The sequence below is a fragment of the Giraffa tippelskirchi genome, chromosome 7, assembly GCF_054371585.1.
Source record: "Giraffa tippelskirchi isolate mGirTip1 chromosome 7, T2T-mGirTip1v1.2.pri, whole genome shotgun sequence".
NCBI lineage: Eukaryota > Metazoa > Chordata > Mammalia > Artiodactyla > Giraffidae > Giraffa > Giraffa tippelskirchi.
This window is the reverse complement of record NC_137281.1, coordinates 26,484,366-26,502,589: the sequence shown is the minus strand read 5'-3', so window position 1 is coordinate 26,502,589 and position 18,224 is coordinate 26,484,366. Positions and strand designations below refer to the sequence as shown.

Genomic DNA, 18,224 nt, shown 5'->3' with positions numbered 1-18,224 from the left:
AAAGTTACTCTAAATGGATTCAGTCACCCCTGCCCTCCATGAACCTTCTCCCCAGGGCTTGAGAAGTTGTGCAGCAGACAGAAGGGCTCCCTAGGAGGCGCTAGTGGTGAAGAACCTGCCTGCCAATGCAGGAGAAGTAACAGACATGGGTTCAACCCCTGGGTCGGGATTGCACGCACACACACACACACACACACACACACACACACACACACACAGAGCAGACAGAAGCTGGACTGCACACACACAGACACAGACACACATACAGACACACACACGACAGAAGCTGGCACTACAAGGCCATTCTTGAGGTATCTGGCAGACAGAATAAAAACTGTAAGGCCAAGGCCTAAATGCTGTTGTACGTTCTGCAGTGACTCTGGTTTTTGTTGTCAGTCTCAGGCTAAGGTCCTAAGGAGAAGGGGGTCTGGCCTCTGTTAGAAAGAGACACTGGAGTCCTGGATGCCAGGGTAGCTCGTGTGGCCTCAAGGGCCTCTTCGGTCTGCTCTCGCACACAGTACGGTCCCTTCTCAGGTGGCAGGCCCCAGGCCATCACTTACCTTCTCACACCTTGGTTCCCTTCTCTACAAAATCAGGGACACCAATTAGACATCATTGTCAAAGGGACCTAGGTATCTACTTATAACAAAACTCCAAGAGTCCAAACCAATCAGTAAGTATGGTAATTCCCATCTGAGGGCTGAGGAAACTGAGGCACTGAGAGGCTCCACAAAGGCCTGTGGTCTTGTAGATTACACTCCCAGAGGCTTGGGTCTCCTATCTTTCTTTTTTGGGGGGGAGGGGGCTGTACGATGCAGCATGTGGGACCTTTAGTTCCCCAAGTGGGGATAGAACCCACGCTCCCCTCAGTGGAATCATGGAGTCTTAGCCACCCACTAAACTGCTAGGGAGGTCCTCTGTTCTCCTGTTTTCTGAGGGACTTTCAAGTAGGCTCCAAGAAGGTACCCATGAGAGTGAAGGTGAAGCCTCCTCCTTCCTGGAGTGGCCCCCAATTCAATCACAGGGAAGAGGAAGATGCTCTGAAGACAAGACTGGGCTCCATCAGCACAAACTGCAGGGAACCCCTACAAGGCTTCTGGAGCCTAGGCTCAGCCACCTGAGCAGCACTACTTCCTGTAGGTGACTAGCTGGGTTCCATCAACTTTTAAGAAGGGATTGGGCGCCAGCGGACTGGGCACCACGCCGCTGGCACCCAGCCCCCAAGGCTGTGGGAACAAACAGCAGGATCAGGGAACAAGGAGTGCCAGGCTATGTCTGCCAGCCCCCTTCACTGGGGGATAGCACTCCTTTTCTCAAGAGGTAGCTCCTCCCCTGTGCCAACCCTAGTGCTCCAGTGGGGAGTGCTAATCCCAGGGAGACTCCTCCCTGCCCCAAGCTGGACCAGTAAGAGATCTTCCTGGAATTTCTGTACGAGGGAGCTGGGAGGAGAGTGGGCCTCAAAGCCCTGTGCTGCCATTGTTTCAACCTCGTGTAGAAAGCCAGTTTGACAGACTAAAGCTAATAAGCAGAAAGCAGACAAAAGACAGGGAGAGAACCCAAAAGACTAAATCCCAGATAGCATTTGAGTCCCCACTGAGAGACTTTGTGCCTCTTCTTGTCCTGCTTGAGGGCTGGCTGACCTAGCTGGTGAGAGATGAGATTCTCACCCCGGAAAAAACCAAAGTTCTCTGACTAAAGGGGCCACATCCAGGCATCTTTACATTGCCTAACAAGTGGCCCACAGTAGGTGCTCAAGAAATGTCTGTTGAAATGGAAAGGGAAACAGGTCAAGGGCTGGCAGGACACCTTAAGTACAAGACCCTGGGGTCAGACCATGCTGACTGACACACCACCCAGGGGCCATCCTGGGCTCTACTGAGAGTTTGGTTATTGCAACTTTTCTTTTTAAGAAAAGCAAAGTAATTAGAGCAATCTGCCTGCATCATGTCCCCATTTGTATAGACTAATGGTGAAGCCACTTCCGGACTCCCCAAGAGGCTACGGACCTGGCTCATCCCCTGGGAAAGTCCTGTAATTTTTCTGGATTTCAGCTTCCTCACCTCTGAAGCAGGGCAGTTGATGTAAGTGTCCTGCCAGCTCTGGAAGAATCTGTAGTTCTTGGTCCTCCTTCCCATTAGGAGGGTCTAGCAACCACGGTCTTTCCCCAACCTCTGCCTAGGTGAGACTCCCCTGTAGCCCTATCAACCTTAGCTCCGAGACAGACCTCCTCCCACCCCCCATTCCTGCCCCAGAGCCAAAGTCAGCCACCTTCTAAGTGTGGACCCTGGCAGTCACCTCTCCCTGGTGGGCCTGGTGTGAGGCTGGGGTGATGAGACCAGGAATGAGGGTTATCACCCTTGCCACAGGGCCAGAGCCAGCTGTCTCAGAGGATAGCAGGTTATGAGGGCCAGAGGAGAATGAGGGGGCTCAGCTCCTTTACGGAAGACAGCTCCAGGGGCTTGGGGACAACAGACGCTGGTACTGCACAATAGGGACAGCACTGTGACAGTGAGTGCCACCCAACTAACCATTCTTCCCTCTCCAAAGAGAATGAACTGTCCCTCCACAGAGAATGGGTGGGTCGCCAGGCTGGCGCCCGCACAGAAAAGCCTATCCCTGCCATGTCAGACACCTACCAGATGCCAGTGATGCAAGGAAAAGCCATGCCACATTCAGGCCAGAAGGCAGGAGGCCCTAAGCGTCCCATTCTGATGCTCTGGCACCACCCACTTCCCCCTCCATCATCACCCGAGGGGAACTCCCAATCACAGAGGTATGGGGGTGGCTGAGGACAACGCTCATCATCTCAGCACTCTCAGAATCCCATCCCTGGTTACAGTGACCTTGAGGTGGGCGAATCCCTCTAGGGGTGCCAGGGACTCCAGCATGACTGCTCCAAGAGCCCCTCCGCCTGCCACTCCCATCTGCCAGGATACGTTGAGGGCTCAATCCCAGGGAAACTAGGAAGGGAGGGGATGCCTACTGCCGCGTGGAGAGATTTCCACATCATCACCACATTAGCACCGAAGCTGGGAGCGGGGCTGGTGCTGTGCCTGCCTACCAGGTTCTAGTCCTGGCCCACAACTGACCGGCACACAGGTTCCAGCCCAGGCCTCATAAACCAGCCTGAGCGCTGGCCCCTAGGGCACCAAATCGGCCCTCTCTCCCCAACAAACAGATTCTGATCATCACTGGACTTTGAGATCAGAAAGACCTGGGTTTGAATCCCAATTCTGTCACTTCTTAGCCCTCTGAGTTCCCTTGGCTGAACTCTTTCAGGGTTGACAATGCACATGGAAAACCAGCCTGCAAGAGGCACTCCCTGGCAAGCTTCCCTGCCCCCTCTCTCTTTACCACCAGCTCCCTGGTCAAGCCTGGGCACTTCACACTTCCTCTTCCTCCTGCCTTGAGGGAGTGAGCAGGAATGGAGCCGGCTTTCCTAACTCACAGCCCACCAAGGGCAGCACCAGGCCGGCTCCACTCTTACTGTTCCCCAGCTTCCTGGGGAGGTCACCTGGTCCTCAGAGCATTTGGCCATGTTACTCGGGGGTTTGGCTACGGAGGGAAGGTGCTGGGCTGGCTTGGCCAGGGTGCTTCTGAAACCTGGGGTTGCTGTGGGGGGAGCACAAACGTCATAGGAGATCCCCTGGCAGGGCTGCTTCTCAAGGATAGTCACTCACTCAGGGTCAGTCCTCACCAGAAATCCATCAGATAATTGTTCTTCTGATAATCTCAAATATCTTAAAAAATCCGATGGGACCCGCAGCCTGGAGCAGGTCGAAAATGGATAATGGGAAAGCGAAAAAGATTTTCTCATTCAGCAAACTCTGAGGGCAGCATCAGAGAAGCCCCCTCACAGTGCTCACAAGACTGTTACCCCAAGCTCTAGGAACCTTAACACCAAGAACAAGACCAACACAAGCCTCAGGTGATGCCTCTGACAGCTCTAGACTGAAGGGGCCAGGTGGGCCCTGGAGGGTCTCGCTTTACGGCAGCTCAACACGAAGACCAAGGCAAAGCGGGCAGGAGAAAAGGTTGTCTCTGCAGACAGCTGTGACACTAGGAGTCTGTCCTCGTAGGGGTACCCAGGCCCTACACTGAGGTAGATCCAGGTGTCAGCTGAATCCCCAGGCAGGCTGAGGAACTATACAGCCAGCACCTGCATGTGAACAGGCCTTCCACAGGTCATACCTACCCTCAGAAACAGATACCTGATCACCAGGAGAGGCGCAGGGACAGCCAGGATGGGTGGGTCTGGCCAGGACATGGCTCAAGTGGCATGGGGCAAATTTGGCAGGGCTACCTGCCCACACCTCAGGCTCCCAGAGGACAAGCCAGGTCTCTCATCCATGCTGAATCTGGCTAAGGAAAGGGGTGACACTCTCCCCCTAAGCTGAGGAGCAATCTCAGTTCCCTGGCCTTGGTATCTCTCCTCTGGGGTTGAGTTTGGCTTGCCCTTCTTGCCACTGAGCTCCTCCCAAACATCTGGGCAAAGTCACTGGACAGATGACCCCTGGTAAGGTAAGCGCCTGCGACGTTCTGCACCTACTGCCAGATCCTGAGAATTGGGCATGGGTAAAATCCTTCCCCAAAGAAGGTCCAGTGTGATACTGTAGTATTTCTAGGAGCCCAACATCCAGACTCCTTTGACCCAGCACTAAGGAGGCAACAAGAGATGAGCAGTAACTGGTCCCACTCAGCTCTTCCCTCATGTGGCCCCAGTCTCTGGCCACGACAGACGACACTTGATAATCTCTGTTTTCAGAGACTGATGAACTCAGGTTTCAGAACTGGTTCTTCTGCTCTCGAAACTTTTTATCTCAAAGGACTTAACTTGCCCTGAAAAACACAGCCTTGAATCCAGAATTTTTACTTCTGTGCTACAGAGAGGTGGGAGTTAGTATCTGGAAGAAGAACAGGACACTGTAGACTAGAAATCCCCAGGCCCAGGAATAACTGACTTGTTACCTTAGTTGAGGGAAGAGAGGCCCATGCAAAAGGACCACAGGCTTAACTCGCCATGGGGCCAAGGGCATTGCCAGACCAGGCAGAGGCTGCAGGGAAACAGAGAGCTCTGACACAAAACAAGCTCCACAGGAGGGACTGAGGAAGGTCCTGTGGCACCAACACCATTAACCCCAGTGAACCACCAAGAGTATAGACCACCCTCTGCCTGGCCTGCCCAGTGGAAGCTGTTGCCAGAGCTCCAAGGCCCCTAGTTTTCTCTCCCCCCACTCCCGCCGGGGTCATTTCCCAAGGACATCTCAGAGACAGAACAGAATGAGAAAGGCAGCAAGGGGACGAGACGCACCAAGCACACAAACCGCAACCTATCTTCCCACAGCCCTGGTCCTGGGAGCTGCTCCAGTGGCTTCGGGCCCCTCCTGGCTGTCCTCCTTCCCCAGGCCGGGCTGCCTCGAGGCACCCAGAGGCATGAACACAGGGCCAGCACCCGCCAGCTTCTTCGCTTCACCAGCCTCAAGGGATACTTGCTGGGGAGGCTTGCATGGCGCCTACCATGAAGCCTGGGTTCTTGAGGGCTGTTCCCAGGAGCATTGCTGGCATTAGGAGGGGTATCCCAGATGCCCAGGGGCACCCTGATGATTCAACACATCCAGCTGGAGAGAAGTATGACTTCCCCACAGAAGGGACTGAGCAGCCCCAGGGCAGACCCCTGGGAAGCAATGCAGATCCTCAGGTGAAAGATGCTCCAAAGACAGGTGGTTATCAATGGTGAATACGAAGGGGGCTCATGAGCTGTGGGGACCAAGGATCTCAGCCCACATGGAGTGAGACAGAGCAGCCCCCCATGTGGTAGGTACAGACAAACAGCATTTCCAGACTACTGGAAACCCACCTATGTGCCACCTGCACAAAGCCACCTGCTATTGGTACCTGCTCTGAGCAGACACCTTATTGTGTATCTTCAGGAACACCGAGAGGAAGGATGTCCAGCACTCTGTTATTTATTGCTGCACCCTAGCACCTGCCCTCAGGAACCTGACATGGACCCTCACTGGTCTGTCCTGATCTCTGCTATCTGCTGCTGCTTTCCCGTGGCACATGCAGATATGAAATATCAGCTGTGTGCAGAAAGTATCCCACCCAGGAGACGCAGGGACACAAACACTCCCAGGGGTGTGCTCCTGATAGCCCACTCTGAGTAAGGAATGGGCGTAGTAAGGTCACCTCCAGGGAGAGGAAAAGATGCTCTCTGGAACCTGAGGATCGTGTGGAACAAGCAGACAGTCCCTCCGCCACCCCCTTCCTCTCCCACTACGCCCTCTCCTCTCACCCCCACCAAGTCCCAGCTGCCAGGTGCCATCTGCTTCAGGAGATATGTCTCCATCCCCAACTCCCAGCTGTGGTTCCTCCAGTTGCTTCTTTTCAAACAGTTCAAGGAAAGGATGCCCCAATGGGCCAGGGCTCTCTTTTGAGGGGTTGTAGTGATAAAGGTAATAGATGCTACCCCAAGAGAACATCTACCTCCTCCAAAGAAACGGCAAGGAGGAAATGATTAGCTGTCCAGCTTGCTGCAGACAAGGCTGCCTAGTAATACAGCCTAGTCTCCCCGGCCCTGTCTGAGGTACGAGACACAGAAGGAAGATCTGTCCTAGCCTTGCCCCCTTCAAACCACCTGAGCCTGGGAGGAGCCCAAATCCCCTCTACCCATGCCCCTGACTTTCTTCCTGCTTCTCCAACCCAGGGATCCCAGCCCATGTGCTCGGCTGCCAGCTCAACAACAGAAGGGTGGGGCTGCAGGTATACTCACCTGCCCACAGATCATCCTGACTGGCTTCAAAACCATTTAGCCAAGGGTTCTGACAGTCTTATTTTGGCCACACCTGTTTCTTGGCTCACACTTAAGGAGGCCAAAAACACCTTATAAAAGATAAACATCAAAACTTCGACATCTTCCAACAGAAACCTTTGACCAAACAAGCTACAACATGCCCATATGTTCCTGGGGAAAGACTGAACACAAGGCCTCATTCGAGAGGCGCTCTCTGTTACCACCTGCTCCCAAGGCCAAATGAGACCCCCAGGGTGGCTACCCTCTACCCCTGACAGCCTTAGAGGCAAAGATGTCCTTCCTGAGCTAGTACAGGAAGACCTATAAGAAAACACTGAAAACATCAACATCCCGACTTTGGTTGCTTTCCATCTTCATTCTCCATAATTCAACTCCAGCTAATTCACTAAACATGTCTACTTAAATACAGAAAACACAGCACTGGAGAGAAAATGTCATTTAGAGTACGCCTAACTCCACTCTGATGCACAAACACCCATTAAAGAATTTTAAATGTATAGGTACTTTCTTCCTCAGACAGGAAAAAACTATCGATAACAATAAGCTAACACTTGTGAATCCCCTTTTCCTGTATCAGGCACTATTCTAAGCACTTTAAGCACTCAATCCCCATAATCATCCCATACATGAGTTAAGTACTAGTATCACGTCCAATTTACATATGAGGAAACTGAGACCCCGAGCAGTTAGGTGACTTGCTCCAGGAAACACAGCTGACAGGATGCAAATATAGCATGACTCCGGAGTCATGTTCTCAGCCATCGAGCTACACTGCTCCAGAAGCCAACCACAACCCGAGGGTCGGCTTCCTCACACGACCAAAAGTGAGCCAGTAGCTGGTTCAACCATACTGAGCCCCAACACACAGGAAAGGGTAGACAGTCAACCCCCATGCACAATCAGTGCCACGACAGGGCAGTGCAGAGAGGCTGAGCTCCAAATGAAGGCTTCTAGTCCAAGACAGGCTGCAGGCCAGGGGGACTTGACTCAACACTGGTTCCAGGACCACACTTGGCTTACTGCAGCCAGTGCATTGAGGCAAAGCCCAGGGAGATGCAGGAATGGCCTGCTCCCACAGCCCAAGGGCATCTGTCTCACTCCGGGAAAGCTGCTATAAAAAGATGTGACCCAGTCCCAAGGAGTTCACAACCCAGAAAGGATACTGGGCAAATGTGAAGGAATCAAGTGGGGCAAGGCGGTAAGTGTCACCAGAGATGCAATTAGCGCTGATGGGATCAGGCAAGACTGCACGAGGGCTCACAAGCAAGGTGGACACCTCCAGGACAAGAAGGACATCTGCCAAGGGGCAGAGCAGGAAATGTTTGCAGGTATTTGCAGTCCCACACAGACCTGCTGGTGTGCAGCGTGTGTGGAGGGTAAAGGTGGCAGAAAAAGGTGAGCAGGATCCACAACACCTGTGTCTGATGGACGGGGTGGGGAGTGGGGTCAGAGGTCCAAAGCAGGCAAGGGGCAGAGTGTACAAGGGGAACAGAGAACAGAGGCCCAAGGCAGAGAGATTCATCAGGAGGCCATGAAAATCGCCCAGTGGAGAAGCTATAGAGGCTGGAGGCGCAGTGGAGGAGGAATAGAGAGGGAGGCCAGATTAAAGAGATGCTTAAGAGCAGCAGAACCATGGGATGAGGGAAAAGGAGGGAGGATCCTACTTAGGGGCCAGGGTGGACAGTGACTGTCAACAGAGACTGGGAACACATGAGGATCTGGGTTTTGCAGGAAGATAAACCTCACTCTGGGGCAAGCAAGTTCACTGTCTACTAGACTTTAAGCAAAACGCTGAGGTTTCTGGAAGTGCAATCTGCTCAGAGTGGAGAAAGGAGTGAGTTGTACACTCTTGCCTGGAGGGCCCTTCAGCTGCCCCTTCATTACACTTTCAGGACCGGGCAAAGCACCCCCATTCAGGGGCCACAGAGAGTCTGCTGGGTCCCTCAAGGAAGGAGAAAACTGCCTCCACCATCTCCATACCCACATCACCCAGCTATTCAAAGTTCTAATCAAGAATAAGACCCAGATGGGAATGCCCTGGAAATCCAGTGGTTAGGACTCGTGGTTAGTGCTTTCACTGCAATGGCCTGGGTTTGATCCCTGGTATGGGAACAGAGATCCCACATGCCGAGCAGTCCAGACAAAAGAAAAGAATGAAAGAGACTCCCATGGTAGTCTAATAGCTGAGACTCCAAGCTCCCAATGCAGGGGGCCCGAGTTCAATCCCTGGTCAGGGAACTGGATCCCATATGCCTCAACTAAGTCTTCACAGGCTGCAACTAAAGATCCCACATGCCGTGTGTGTGCGCGCACGCGCACACGCACACACACACGAATACTACTCAGCCATAAAAAAGAACAAAATATTGCCATTTGCAGCAACATGGATGGATCTAGAGATCATCATACTACGTGAAGTCAGAAAGACAAATATCATATGACATGATCTAAATGTGGAATCTAAAATATGATACAAATGAGTTTATTTACAAAAGAGAAACAAATTCACAGACATAAAGAACAAATTTTCAGTTACCAAAGGGGAAAGGAGGGATAAGGGAAAGGATAAATTAGGACTTTGGGACTAGCAAATACAAACTACTACATATAAACTAAACACGGTCCTACTGGATAGCACAAGGGTTTATATTTAATATCTTATAATAAATCATAATAAGAAAGAATATGAAAAAAAGAAAAAAAAAAAGACAACCTAAAGAATAGGGGAAAAAATTGGCAAATCATGTAACTGACAAGAAACTTACATCCTGAACATATAAAGAACTCTTACAACTCAATAATAAAAAGATTAATAACCCAACTTAAAAACAGTCAAGTCACATGGTGTGGCAAAAAAAAAAAAGCAAGAGATATTTAATAGACATTTCTCCAAGGAAGATAGATAAATGGTCAATAAGCACATGAAAAGAGGCTTGATATTATTAGTCAGGGAAATGAAATGAAAACCACAATGGGATACCACTTCATACCCACCGCTGCTGCTGTTTGTAAGTGCTCAGTCGTGTCTGACTCTTTGCAACTCCATGGACTGTAGCCCGCCAGGCTCCTCCGTCCATGTAATTTTCCAGGCAAGAATACTGGAGTGGGTTGCCGTTTCCTACTCCAGGGGATCTTCCTGGCTCAGGGATCAAACCCAAGTTGCTTGTGTCTCCTGCATTGGCAGGCATTCGTTACCACTAGCACTACCTGGGAAGCCTCATACCCAATAGGGTGGCTATAATCAAAAAGTCAGATAATTACAAGTGTTGGCAAAGATATGGAGAAATCAACCTTTATACACAGTCTAGTGGGAACGTAAATGGGGCAGCCACCATGGAAATCAGTCTGGTACTTCCTCAAATGACTAAACAGTGTTACCATATGACCCAGCATTCCTACGCCTACGTATAGTCAAGAGAAATAAAAACACACATCTGCACAACAGCTTATATACAAATGTTTATAAAAGCATCAACTATAACAGCCAAAATATGGAAACGACCCAAATGACCATCAACAGATGCATGGATAAGCAAAATGTGATATGTCCATACAACAGAGTATTATTCTGCCAGAGGAAGGAATGAAGCTCTGAAGCTCTGATACATACTACAGTGTAGATGAACCTCGAAAACATTATGCTAACTGAAAGAAGCCAGTCACAAAAGGCCACATATTACATGATTCCACTGATATGAAATCTCCAGAACAGGAAAAGTTCATGGAGACAGAAAGTATATCAGTGGTTTCCAGAGGCCAGAAGGAGGGAATGACTATTAATGGGTATGGAGTTTTTATCTGGGATGGTGAAAATAATCTGGAATTATATAGGAGTGATGGTAGGACAACTTTGTAATTATACTAAAACCATGGAATTGTATACTTCAAAGGAGTGAATTTTATTGGATGTTAATTATATCTCAATTTAAAACTACACAGGAAAACAAGATGGGTAACAGTGATTGTTCTTTTTTAATAATTAACAAAATGGATTCAATTAATCTAAAAGATCAATCACGAAGGTGTTTTTAGGTTCCGATAATATTAATCACAGTCATTTTCCTATAAGTTAACAGAACCAGGTGGGCAAAGCAGAATATACTAAAAGCAATGCCACAGGAAACAAGCTGCTACTTGAACCAGCTAATAAAAGAGGAAGAGGACACAAAAAATGTCCTCCCCAAAGACCAACTGGCCCTGATGGATTCACTGTTAAATTATTCTAAACTTGCAAACAGAAAATAATCTACATATACAGCAATGAAAATAAGGAACCCCTCCCAAAGACCTAGTAGGATTCTTCTCAAATAAACCAGATATATTGAGTTACCTCAGTATACATTCACAGGCATTTATAAATTTAACTGTCCACTTCTAATGAAATGTTTCCAGTTCAACATTTTAGGACAAGGAAACGGAGTCTTTTTATTAAACCATAAACTACCACCTCCTGAAGCTCCCTGACATGCCTGAGCTCTTACAGTTCCTACTGCCCAGGAGCCCTAGTCTGGCCTTGACCCTTCTAGAAGGCCTCCTCTAAATTAGGTACTCCTGAACTAGCAAATCTGATTGCATCTTGCCTCTGCTTAAAACACTCCTGCAACTCAGCCATAAAAAAAGAACAAAATAATGCCATTTGCAGCAACACAGATGAACCAAAAGGCTGTCATACTGAGTGAAGTAATTCAGACACAGAAAGATAAACATCATATTAGCACTTATATATGGAATCTAAAAAAAAAAAAAAGGGTATGGACTTCCCAGGTGGTGCAGTGGTTAAGATTCTGCATTCCCAATGCAGGGAGCACAGGTTCAATCCCTGAGTGGGGAACTAAGATCCCACATTCCACTCAGATGCCAAAAAAGAGGGGGTGGGAATAAATCAATAAAAAATAAAGGATACAAATGAATTCATTTACAAAACAGAAGTAAAGTAACAGATAGAAAACAAATTTATGGTTATCAGGTGATAAGGTGGGGGAGGGATAAATTGGGAGATTGGGACTAACATATATACACTACTATATATGTAATAGATAAATAATGAGAACCTGCTGTGGGAAGGGGATTCAGGAGGGAGAGGACTCATGTATGCTTATGGCCGATTCATGCTGATATATGGCAAAAACCATCATAATACTGTCAAGTAATTATCCTCCAATTAAAATAAATTAATTAAAAAAAAAAACCCTGCTGTATAGCACAGGGAACTCTACTCAGTACTCTGTAATGGCCTATATGGGAAAAGAATCTTAAAAAAAAAAAGAGTGGCTATATGCACAACTGATTCACTGTGCTATACACCTGAAACTAACACACCATTGTAAATCAACTACACCACAATAAAAATTAAAAAAAAAAAAACATAGTCCTGCAGCCCCCACTGCTTATATATATAAAAGTCTAGGCCCCTTGCCATAGTAATAAGACTCTTCCCTCAACTGGCTCATCCTGACTGTTCCCAGGAAACCAGCCCATCACAGCAGACAACTTAAGAGATCCACTCACAGGCCCCATAGTATCACTGCCCAAAACCATCTGGCAAACTCCTATTTGCCCCCAAATGCCAGGGCGAAATAGCACTTCACACTGTTGTGGAACCATAACCATCCCTACCACCACCCTCCACTAAGTACACCTGTATCTATCAAGAGATACATCACCCCTCTAACATCTCATCTGGAGTTAACACCAAAGTCTCAAATTCTAGACACAGCTAAGGCCACCACCATCGCTTCCCTCCCACCAACCATATGTCTAAACCGTCCAAATAGCCTTCATCTCAACCAATGGCCTCTTAGAAATGAGATGCATCTGTCAGGAAGGTTTTAACTACTATCATCCTCCATCTAGCACTTCACCACCAAAATACATGCAAGTAGTTTCAGGTATAACCGTTTCTGAATGATACTTCTGGTTTTGGAGAATGTATGCTCATCACACACACACACACACACACACACACACACACACACACACACACACACGCACATATACACACACAAAGTGACCCCAGAAAATGGAAAGCATCAAAGGGGATTCTGATCTTCCAAACACAGCACTGAGGTGAACAGTGGCAGGCCCCCATCATTCCTGAGAAGTGAGGGGGTGTCTCCCCCCTGTCCCTACATCTGTCCTGTTCTAGGTCTGCCCAGCCACTCAGCCAGTCCTGTATCCAGGAAAGCCAGAGGCATCCATCATTCCTAGGGTGAATCCCTACCTAGATGCAACCTGATTCCTAGTTTCCACCTTACGGAATAATCAGGGAGATGAACAGATGCGGCAGGAAGGAAAACCCTTAGGAGCTGGCAGGCAGAGTGAAAACGAAGACAGGTACCATATGCACAGAACACCGAGGCTCCTTTCTCTTGCCAAAAGACAGATGCACCAGTTCGGATGTAAACAGGGCGCTAGCTCTCCTGATGTGTTGGTGCGGGAACTAACACCTTATCCACTGTCCCCAAGCCCCTTCTCACTACAGAGTCACCTCCTGCACCCAGGCAGAGTCTGACTTCACAACAACATTGCATTAACAATGTCAAAGCATGTGACCCTCAGCTGACCTCTAAGCAGCCCAGAGGGGTCAAAAGCCCCATCTTATGAACAAGACAAAGAGACTAAGCCAGCTCCGCACGGATCCATCTCAGAGTTTCAGGTCAGTTCAGGCAGCCCTTGAACCCCTTCTAACCTCATATGCTCCCCTCCATGGATCCTGAAACCAATGGCCGTGTGAAAACAGTTTTTACTAAAGAAGGATGAACGTGTGGAACCTAGAATACCATGCTTTGCATATGGTAAAAAACTGCATCCCGAGACCAGCTAAAAGATAGGCATGAGAACTTCTTGATGAAGGGGCTTTTGGTTAATTTCATTTATTTTTTTAAAAACAGATAATATATTCACAAGAAAGAATATTTGAAAGCTTCAAAAGGGAAAAATTTTCTTCCCAGTCCTCTCCCCAGTCACCCTGATTCAAGGGATAGCTGATATTTTAAGTTGTTCTTTAACTTTCCAAAGATATTCTATGCATGTACAAACAGATATAGTGATGCACATTTTCCCTTTTTTTAAAAAAAAAAACATTTGGTAGCATAATATATATATTGTTCTATGACTTATATTTTTCACTTAACAATACATCCCAGAGATTACTCCCAAGAAGTACCTGAAGAGGCTCCTCATTCTTTTCATGGCTGCACAGTATTCCTTCGCATAGATTAACAAAAATTCATTTAACCAATGTTCAGAACTGCTTAAAGTCCCACTCAATAACATATTATAGTAGTTATTTTTGTGTAATGAACCTATAAAAGCCTCTTTTCTCTGCAACCAAAGCCATGCAAAAGTTCAAGAGCACATTTAGTGCAAGACAAAGATTAAGAATCAGTTTACCCTTGACAGGAAATTATCTTTCTAAGCTCCCTGTTCACAAAAAGGCAGAGCTATGAACACTGTAGATATATCTAGTCGGCCAAGGCTAGACTAACAAACATCACAGCTGCAAGCTGCACAAAGAGGCCAAACATGCCACACACATTCTGATTAATAACTAAAGGCCAGTTTTGCTCAGATTGAAGCCAATTTTTTTAAAAAGTCAGATTCCTGACAATTGTAATCAATCCTGAGCAAGTCAAGATTTCTAGTGCTTGAAAGGAGTCAATTAGAAAAAAAAAAGCCTGAGTGATATTAAACACAGATTGGAAAAAAAACGGAAGGTTTAAGTGGTGTTCCCTCTTTGGAAAAAGCCAGCTGCCTTCTTTGTGTCAGAGGCACAAAGAGTAGAGAGGGCCTGGGCAAAAACACAGGGACTTTGCCTGCCTACCTGACAGTGTCAGGGCAGTGTGCACCTTGTCACTTAGGCCACTCAAGCAACAAATGAATTTGGGACCATCTTCTAAAATCCACTAGTTTCTGGTAGAGGCTTTTGTCCTCTCAACTGTGCCTAGCCCAGGCCTGGGCATGAGCTGCTGAGCAGAAAACAACTGAAAGGGCACCTGGGTGGTCGAGGAGGCCCACCAGCAGGGCCCAGAGTGCTCCTTTATAAATGTGAGGTTGCTCACTGTAAGCCTAAGTCTCACGCATTTATTAAGACACTGCCTCAACTGTCTTCCACGTGGGAGGTCCCTTAAGGCTTTGGCCATTAATATGGTAAAGTAAAAAGAGGACCAAGGTTGATGGCAGCCTTCCTCTCCAAAATGCCAGAGTCCCAGACTGGTCAAGCAAAGGCCAATGGGAGTGAGGGCTACTGAGGTGTATCCCTACAGGGAGCAAGCTCAGGTCGCTTGGTTCTGACTGTAAACAGTTCAAATTCCATGAAGGATAATCACTTGCCAGTTCATTTTTGGAATGGAAGCCCATGCCATCCTGGCCCAGTGGCTACCTTTTAGGATCCTCCACCCAATGGCTTGGCTTGGTGAGTAGGCAGCCAGCAAACAAAGTCCTCTCCAGCCTACTGGCTGCCACCATGACTCTCATCACAGAACAGATCAAAAGACCAGAACAAATGTTCTCTTAGCCAGTGACTCACCAGGAAGTCTGTTCATGTTGACGCCTTGAGCTGAGAGTCCTATCCCCATGTACCTTTGAAAAAGCACACACACAAACATTTTGGTTAGCAAATGGTTATGTATCTCCCTTCTCAAATATTTCTTGGTAAAAGAAAAACAGGAAAAGCAATGAATGCAGAGACTCCTTTAACACACTAGTGGATCTTGGAGAACCGTTGTATTTTGATTTTCTAATGAAAATCTCTCAATGCCTTAAGCAGCTGGAAAAACAGGAGGTAGTGTCTACAACCAGGAATCACTGGCTTCAGTTTCAGAGGAAAGTTTCCTGGAATCACTGCTTCCCGTCCTTTGGCTTCTGGCTCCCAGCTAAGGCGGCAGAATCGATTCCCAAGAAGTACCTAAAGTAAGTAGTTCAATCCTACGGAGTGTTTGGCAGAATAATGCAAGATTAAGCCACAGGGACAAGCCACTCTTCAGCAAGAACCAAGACATGGAAAAAGTACAGCCAGCTGGATCCATATAGAGTCATAAAGACCCCTCACACAGGGTTTCTTCTCTGAGGCCTCCAAATTAAGTACCTTTGCCCCATACATTCACCACTGGCCTCTTTAATCATCCAAAGCTGAAGGTGATAGTGTGTGAGGCCCCGGAGACCCACCCTCTACTCCTTCCACCCAGGAACCTAAACAACTAAGGCAGCCACAGCCAGGTGGGACCTCTGCTGGGCAACTCTGTCAAAGATATCTCAGTTGCACTCATGAGAGGGAAGGTCAGAAAAGGGAATGAACTGGGTTTTTTAGTCTATATATTTGTAGTATACAAAGACACAGTAAGGTATTTCCCCAATAACTTAGAAACTAGAGAAACAAGTCACCACCATCTAAGTGTAAAATACTAGAAACCCACACACGATGCCCGATGTTAACCGCATATGAGCATCAAGATATAGCTGAGAAGATCACAATAGTGAAAACACCAACCAAGATGGCTAAGGTGTAACTTTTGGTTGTATAACAATGTCAGTATACTTAATGCCACTGAATTCTTCACTTAAAAATAGTTAAAATGGTAAAATTTATGTGATGCATATTTTACCATAATAAAAATGTTTTTCTTTTAAAGCAATTACATGGGGTTGCCTTATTTTGACCATTTCCAAGTAGCTGGAAATTACATTCCAACTGCTCCCTATTGTAACTGTGCAAGCAATCACCTCACATTCGTTTCTCCATCTTGGACTCTTCTTTTCCTCTCCCAGCATGTTCCATGAACCATATAGACCAGTATCCTAACACTACCAGAGTCCACACCACATGATGGTCCAGAAACTGTGAGCCTTCCACCTGCAGTAAATGCCCCTTTGCCCTTCTCTGGCTGGCTGCAACAATGGGTGTTGGAAGAGCAGGAAGGAAGGCTCTAACCTACCCATTTTCCCCTGAAACCAGCTTTCGCATCTTTGTGGGCAGAACCCGTGAAAGACACCAATCAACACATGGCCCTAAAAACTGGCCTGCAAGGGTTAGGAGAAAGGAGAGGGAAGGGAAAAGAGAAAAGGGGAAGAAACAACACTTCAAAGAAAGACTTCTATGGTTCAAAGGATTTGAGACTCTCAAACTGCCTGCTACTTCCTGCCAGAAGGGGATCTTAGACGACCATCAAGAGCAGAAGCTGTGTAAGCCTGCTGGCAGGATTCCCATTAGGCTAGAACCTGCACATTTTCCCAGAAAAACAGCAGCCCAAATAATCAGCTTCCTGACTTTACATGGAAGAGGCTGCCAAGAGTTGGTCTCCATTCCCTTTATGCCATCGCTGACCAAACAGCAAATGACTCCGACTGCCCTGCAGTCATCAATCAACATATTCAAGTGCAATAGAGCCAGGAGTTTGGAGTTTTCCTAACGTGGATGCCAGGCCACTTACCCTGCCCTGTTTTAGAGCCCAACACCACATGCGATCCCACCCCTGACATACACGTTTCCTGACACTAAGATGAAGGCTTATGTGTTTGAAGCACATATGCTTCCTTGGGTGACCCCTAACTGCTTAGGGCTACTGCAAATAGGGGAGGTCAAGGGTCATCCAGGGAAAGTATGCTTGGCCACCAGCAACGGAGCTCTGGTTCCACAACTTCCCAAGAGAACAGGGAACTACTAAGGCACATGCACTCAAACACAAGTTGCTTAGGTCTCTCGACAGGAAAAGCCTCTTCCACCTCTGGCAGCTACCCCTCAACACCTTCCTATAGACTCTGCCCCACAGCTGGGGCAGGGTTTACCAGCAGATGGCCTGGGAACCTCTGTACAAACTCCAGGGTCATCTTGAGAATCTGAGGAGGTAAGCTAAGCATAGAGCACCCAGAAGAGCCCAGTCTCCACACCTGGATGTCATGCCCCCGTGAGTGTCATTGATACAGGGAGCAGCCCCACAGGACCCTAACTTGAAATGTTCATATGAGGTCAAGCTAAGTCAGAGTTCAAAGGGAATGAGTCCCAACTCTTCAAACACTGTGTGACATTAAGTATTTCCAAAAGTATGATGTTCTAAAATTTCAAAAACATGCAGCCTTCTAGCAAGTATTCATACACTTGAAAACTGTTACCAACCAGTCTAAGATAAGATAAGCAAAGAAGGGGAAAAAAAACTATAAGGACACTAAAAAACACTGAATTGTACACTGTAAGTGAGCGGACTGTATGGTATATTACTTCTCAAAAACACTCAACAAACTAGGCACAAAAGGAAACAATCTCAACATAATAAAAGGTTTTGTATGAGAAACCCACAGCTAATATCACATTCAATGGTGAAAGACTGAAGACTTTTCCTCTAATATCAGGAACAGGAAAAGGTGCCTGCTTTCACCACTTCTATTCAACAGAATATTAGAAGTTCTAGCTAAAGCA

The 18,224-nt window shown here is 47.6% G+C and overlaps 1 protein-coding gene across 5 annotated transcripts in view; it reads right to left on the bottom strand.

Annotated features, from left to right (window-relative positions):
- The window catches only part of RANBP10 (RAN binding protein 10), a 58,675-nt gene that overhangs the window by 24,857 nt on the left and 15,594 nt on the right, over positions 1-18,224 (bottom strand). For all 5 annotated transcript variants that reach the window (XM_081513002.1, XM_081513003.1, XM_081513004.1 and 2 more), the window contains exon 3: positions 15,342-15,394. In XM_081513002.1, the coding sequence (XP_081369128.1) occupies positions 15,342-15,394 (53 nt within the window). The remainder of the gene's footprint in view (positions 1-15,341; positions 15,395-18,224) is intronic.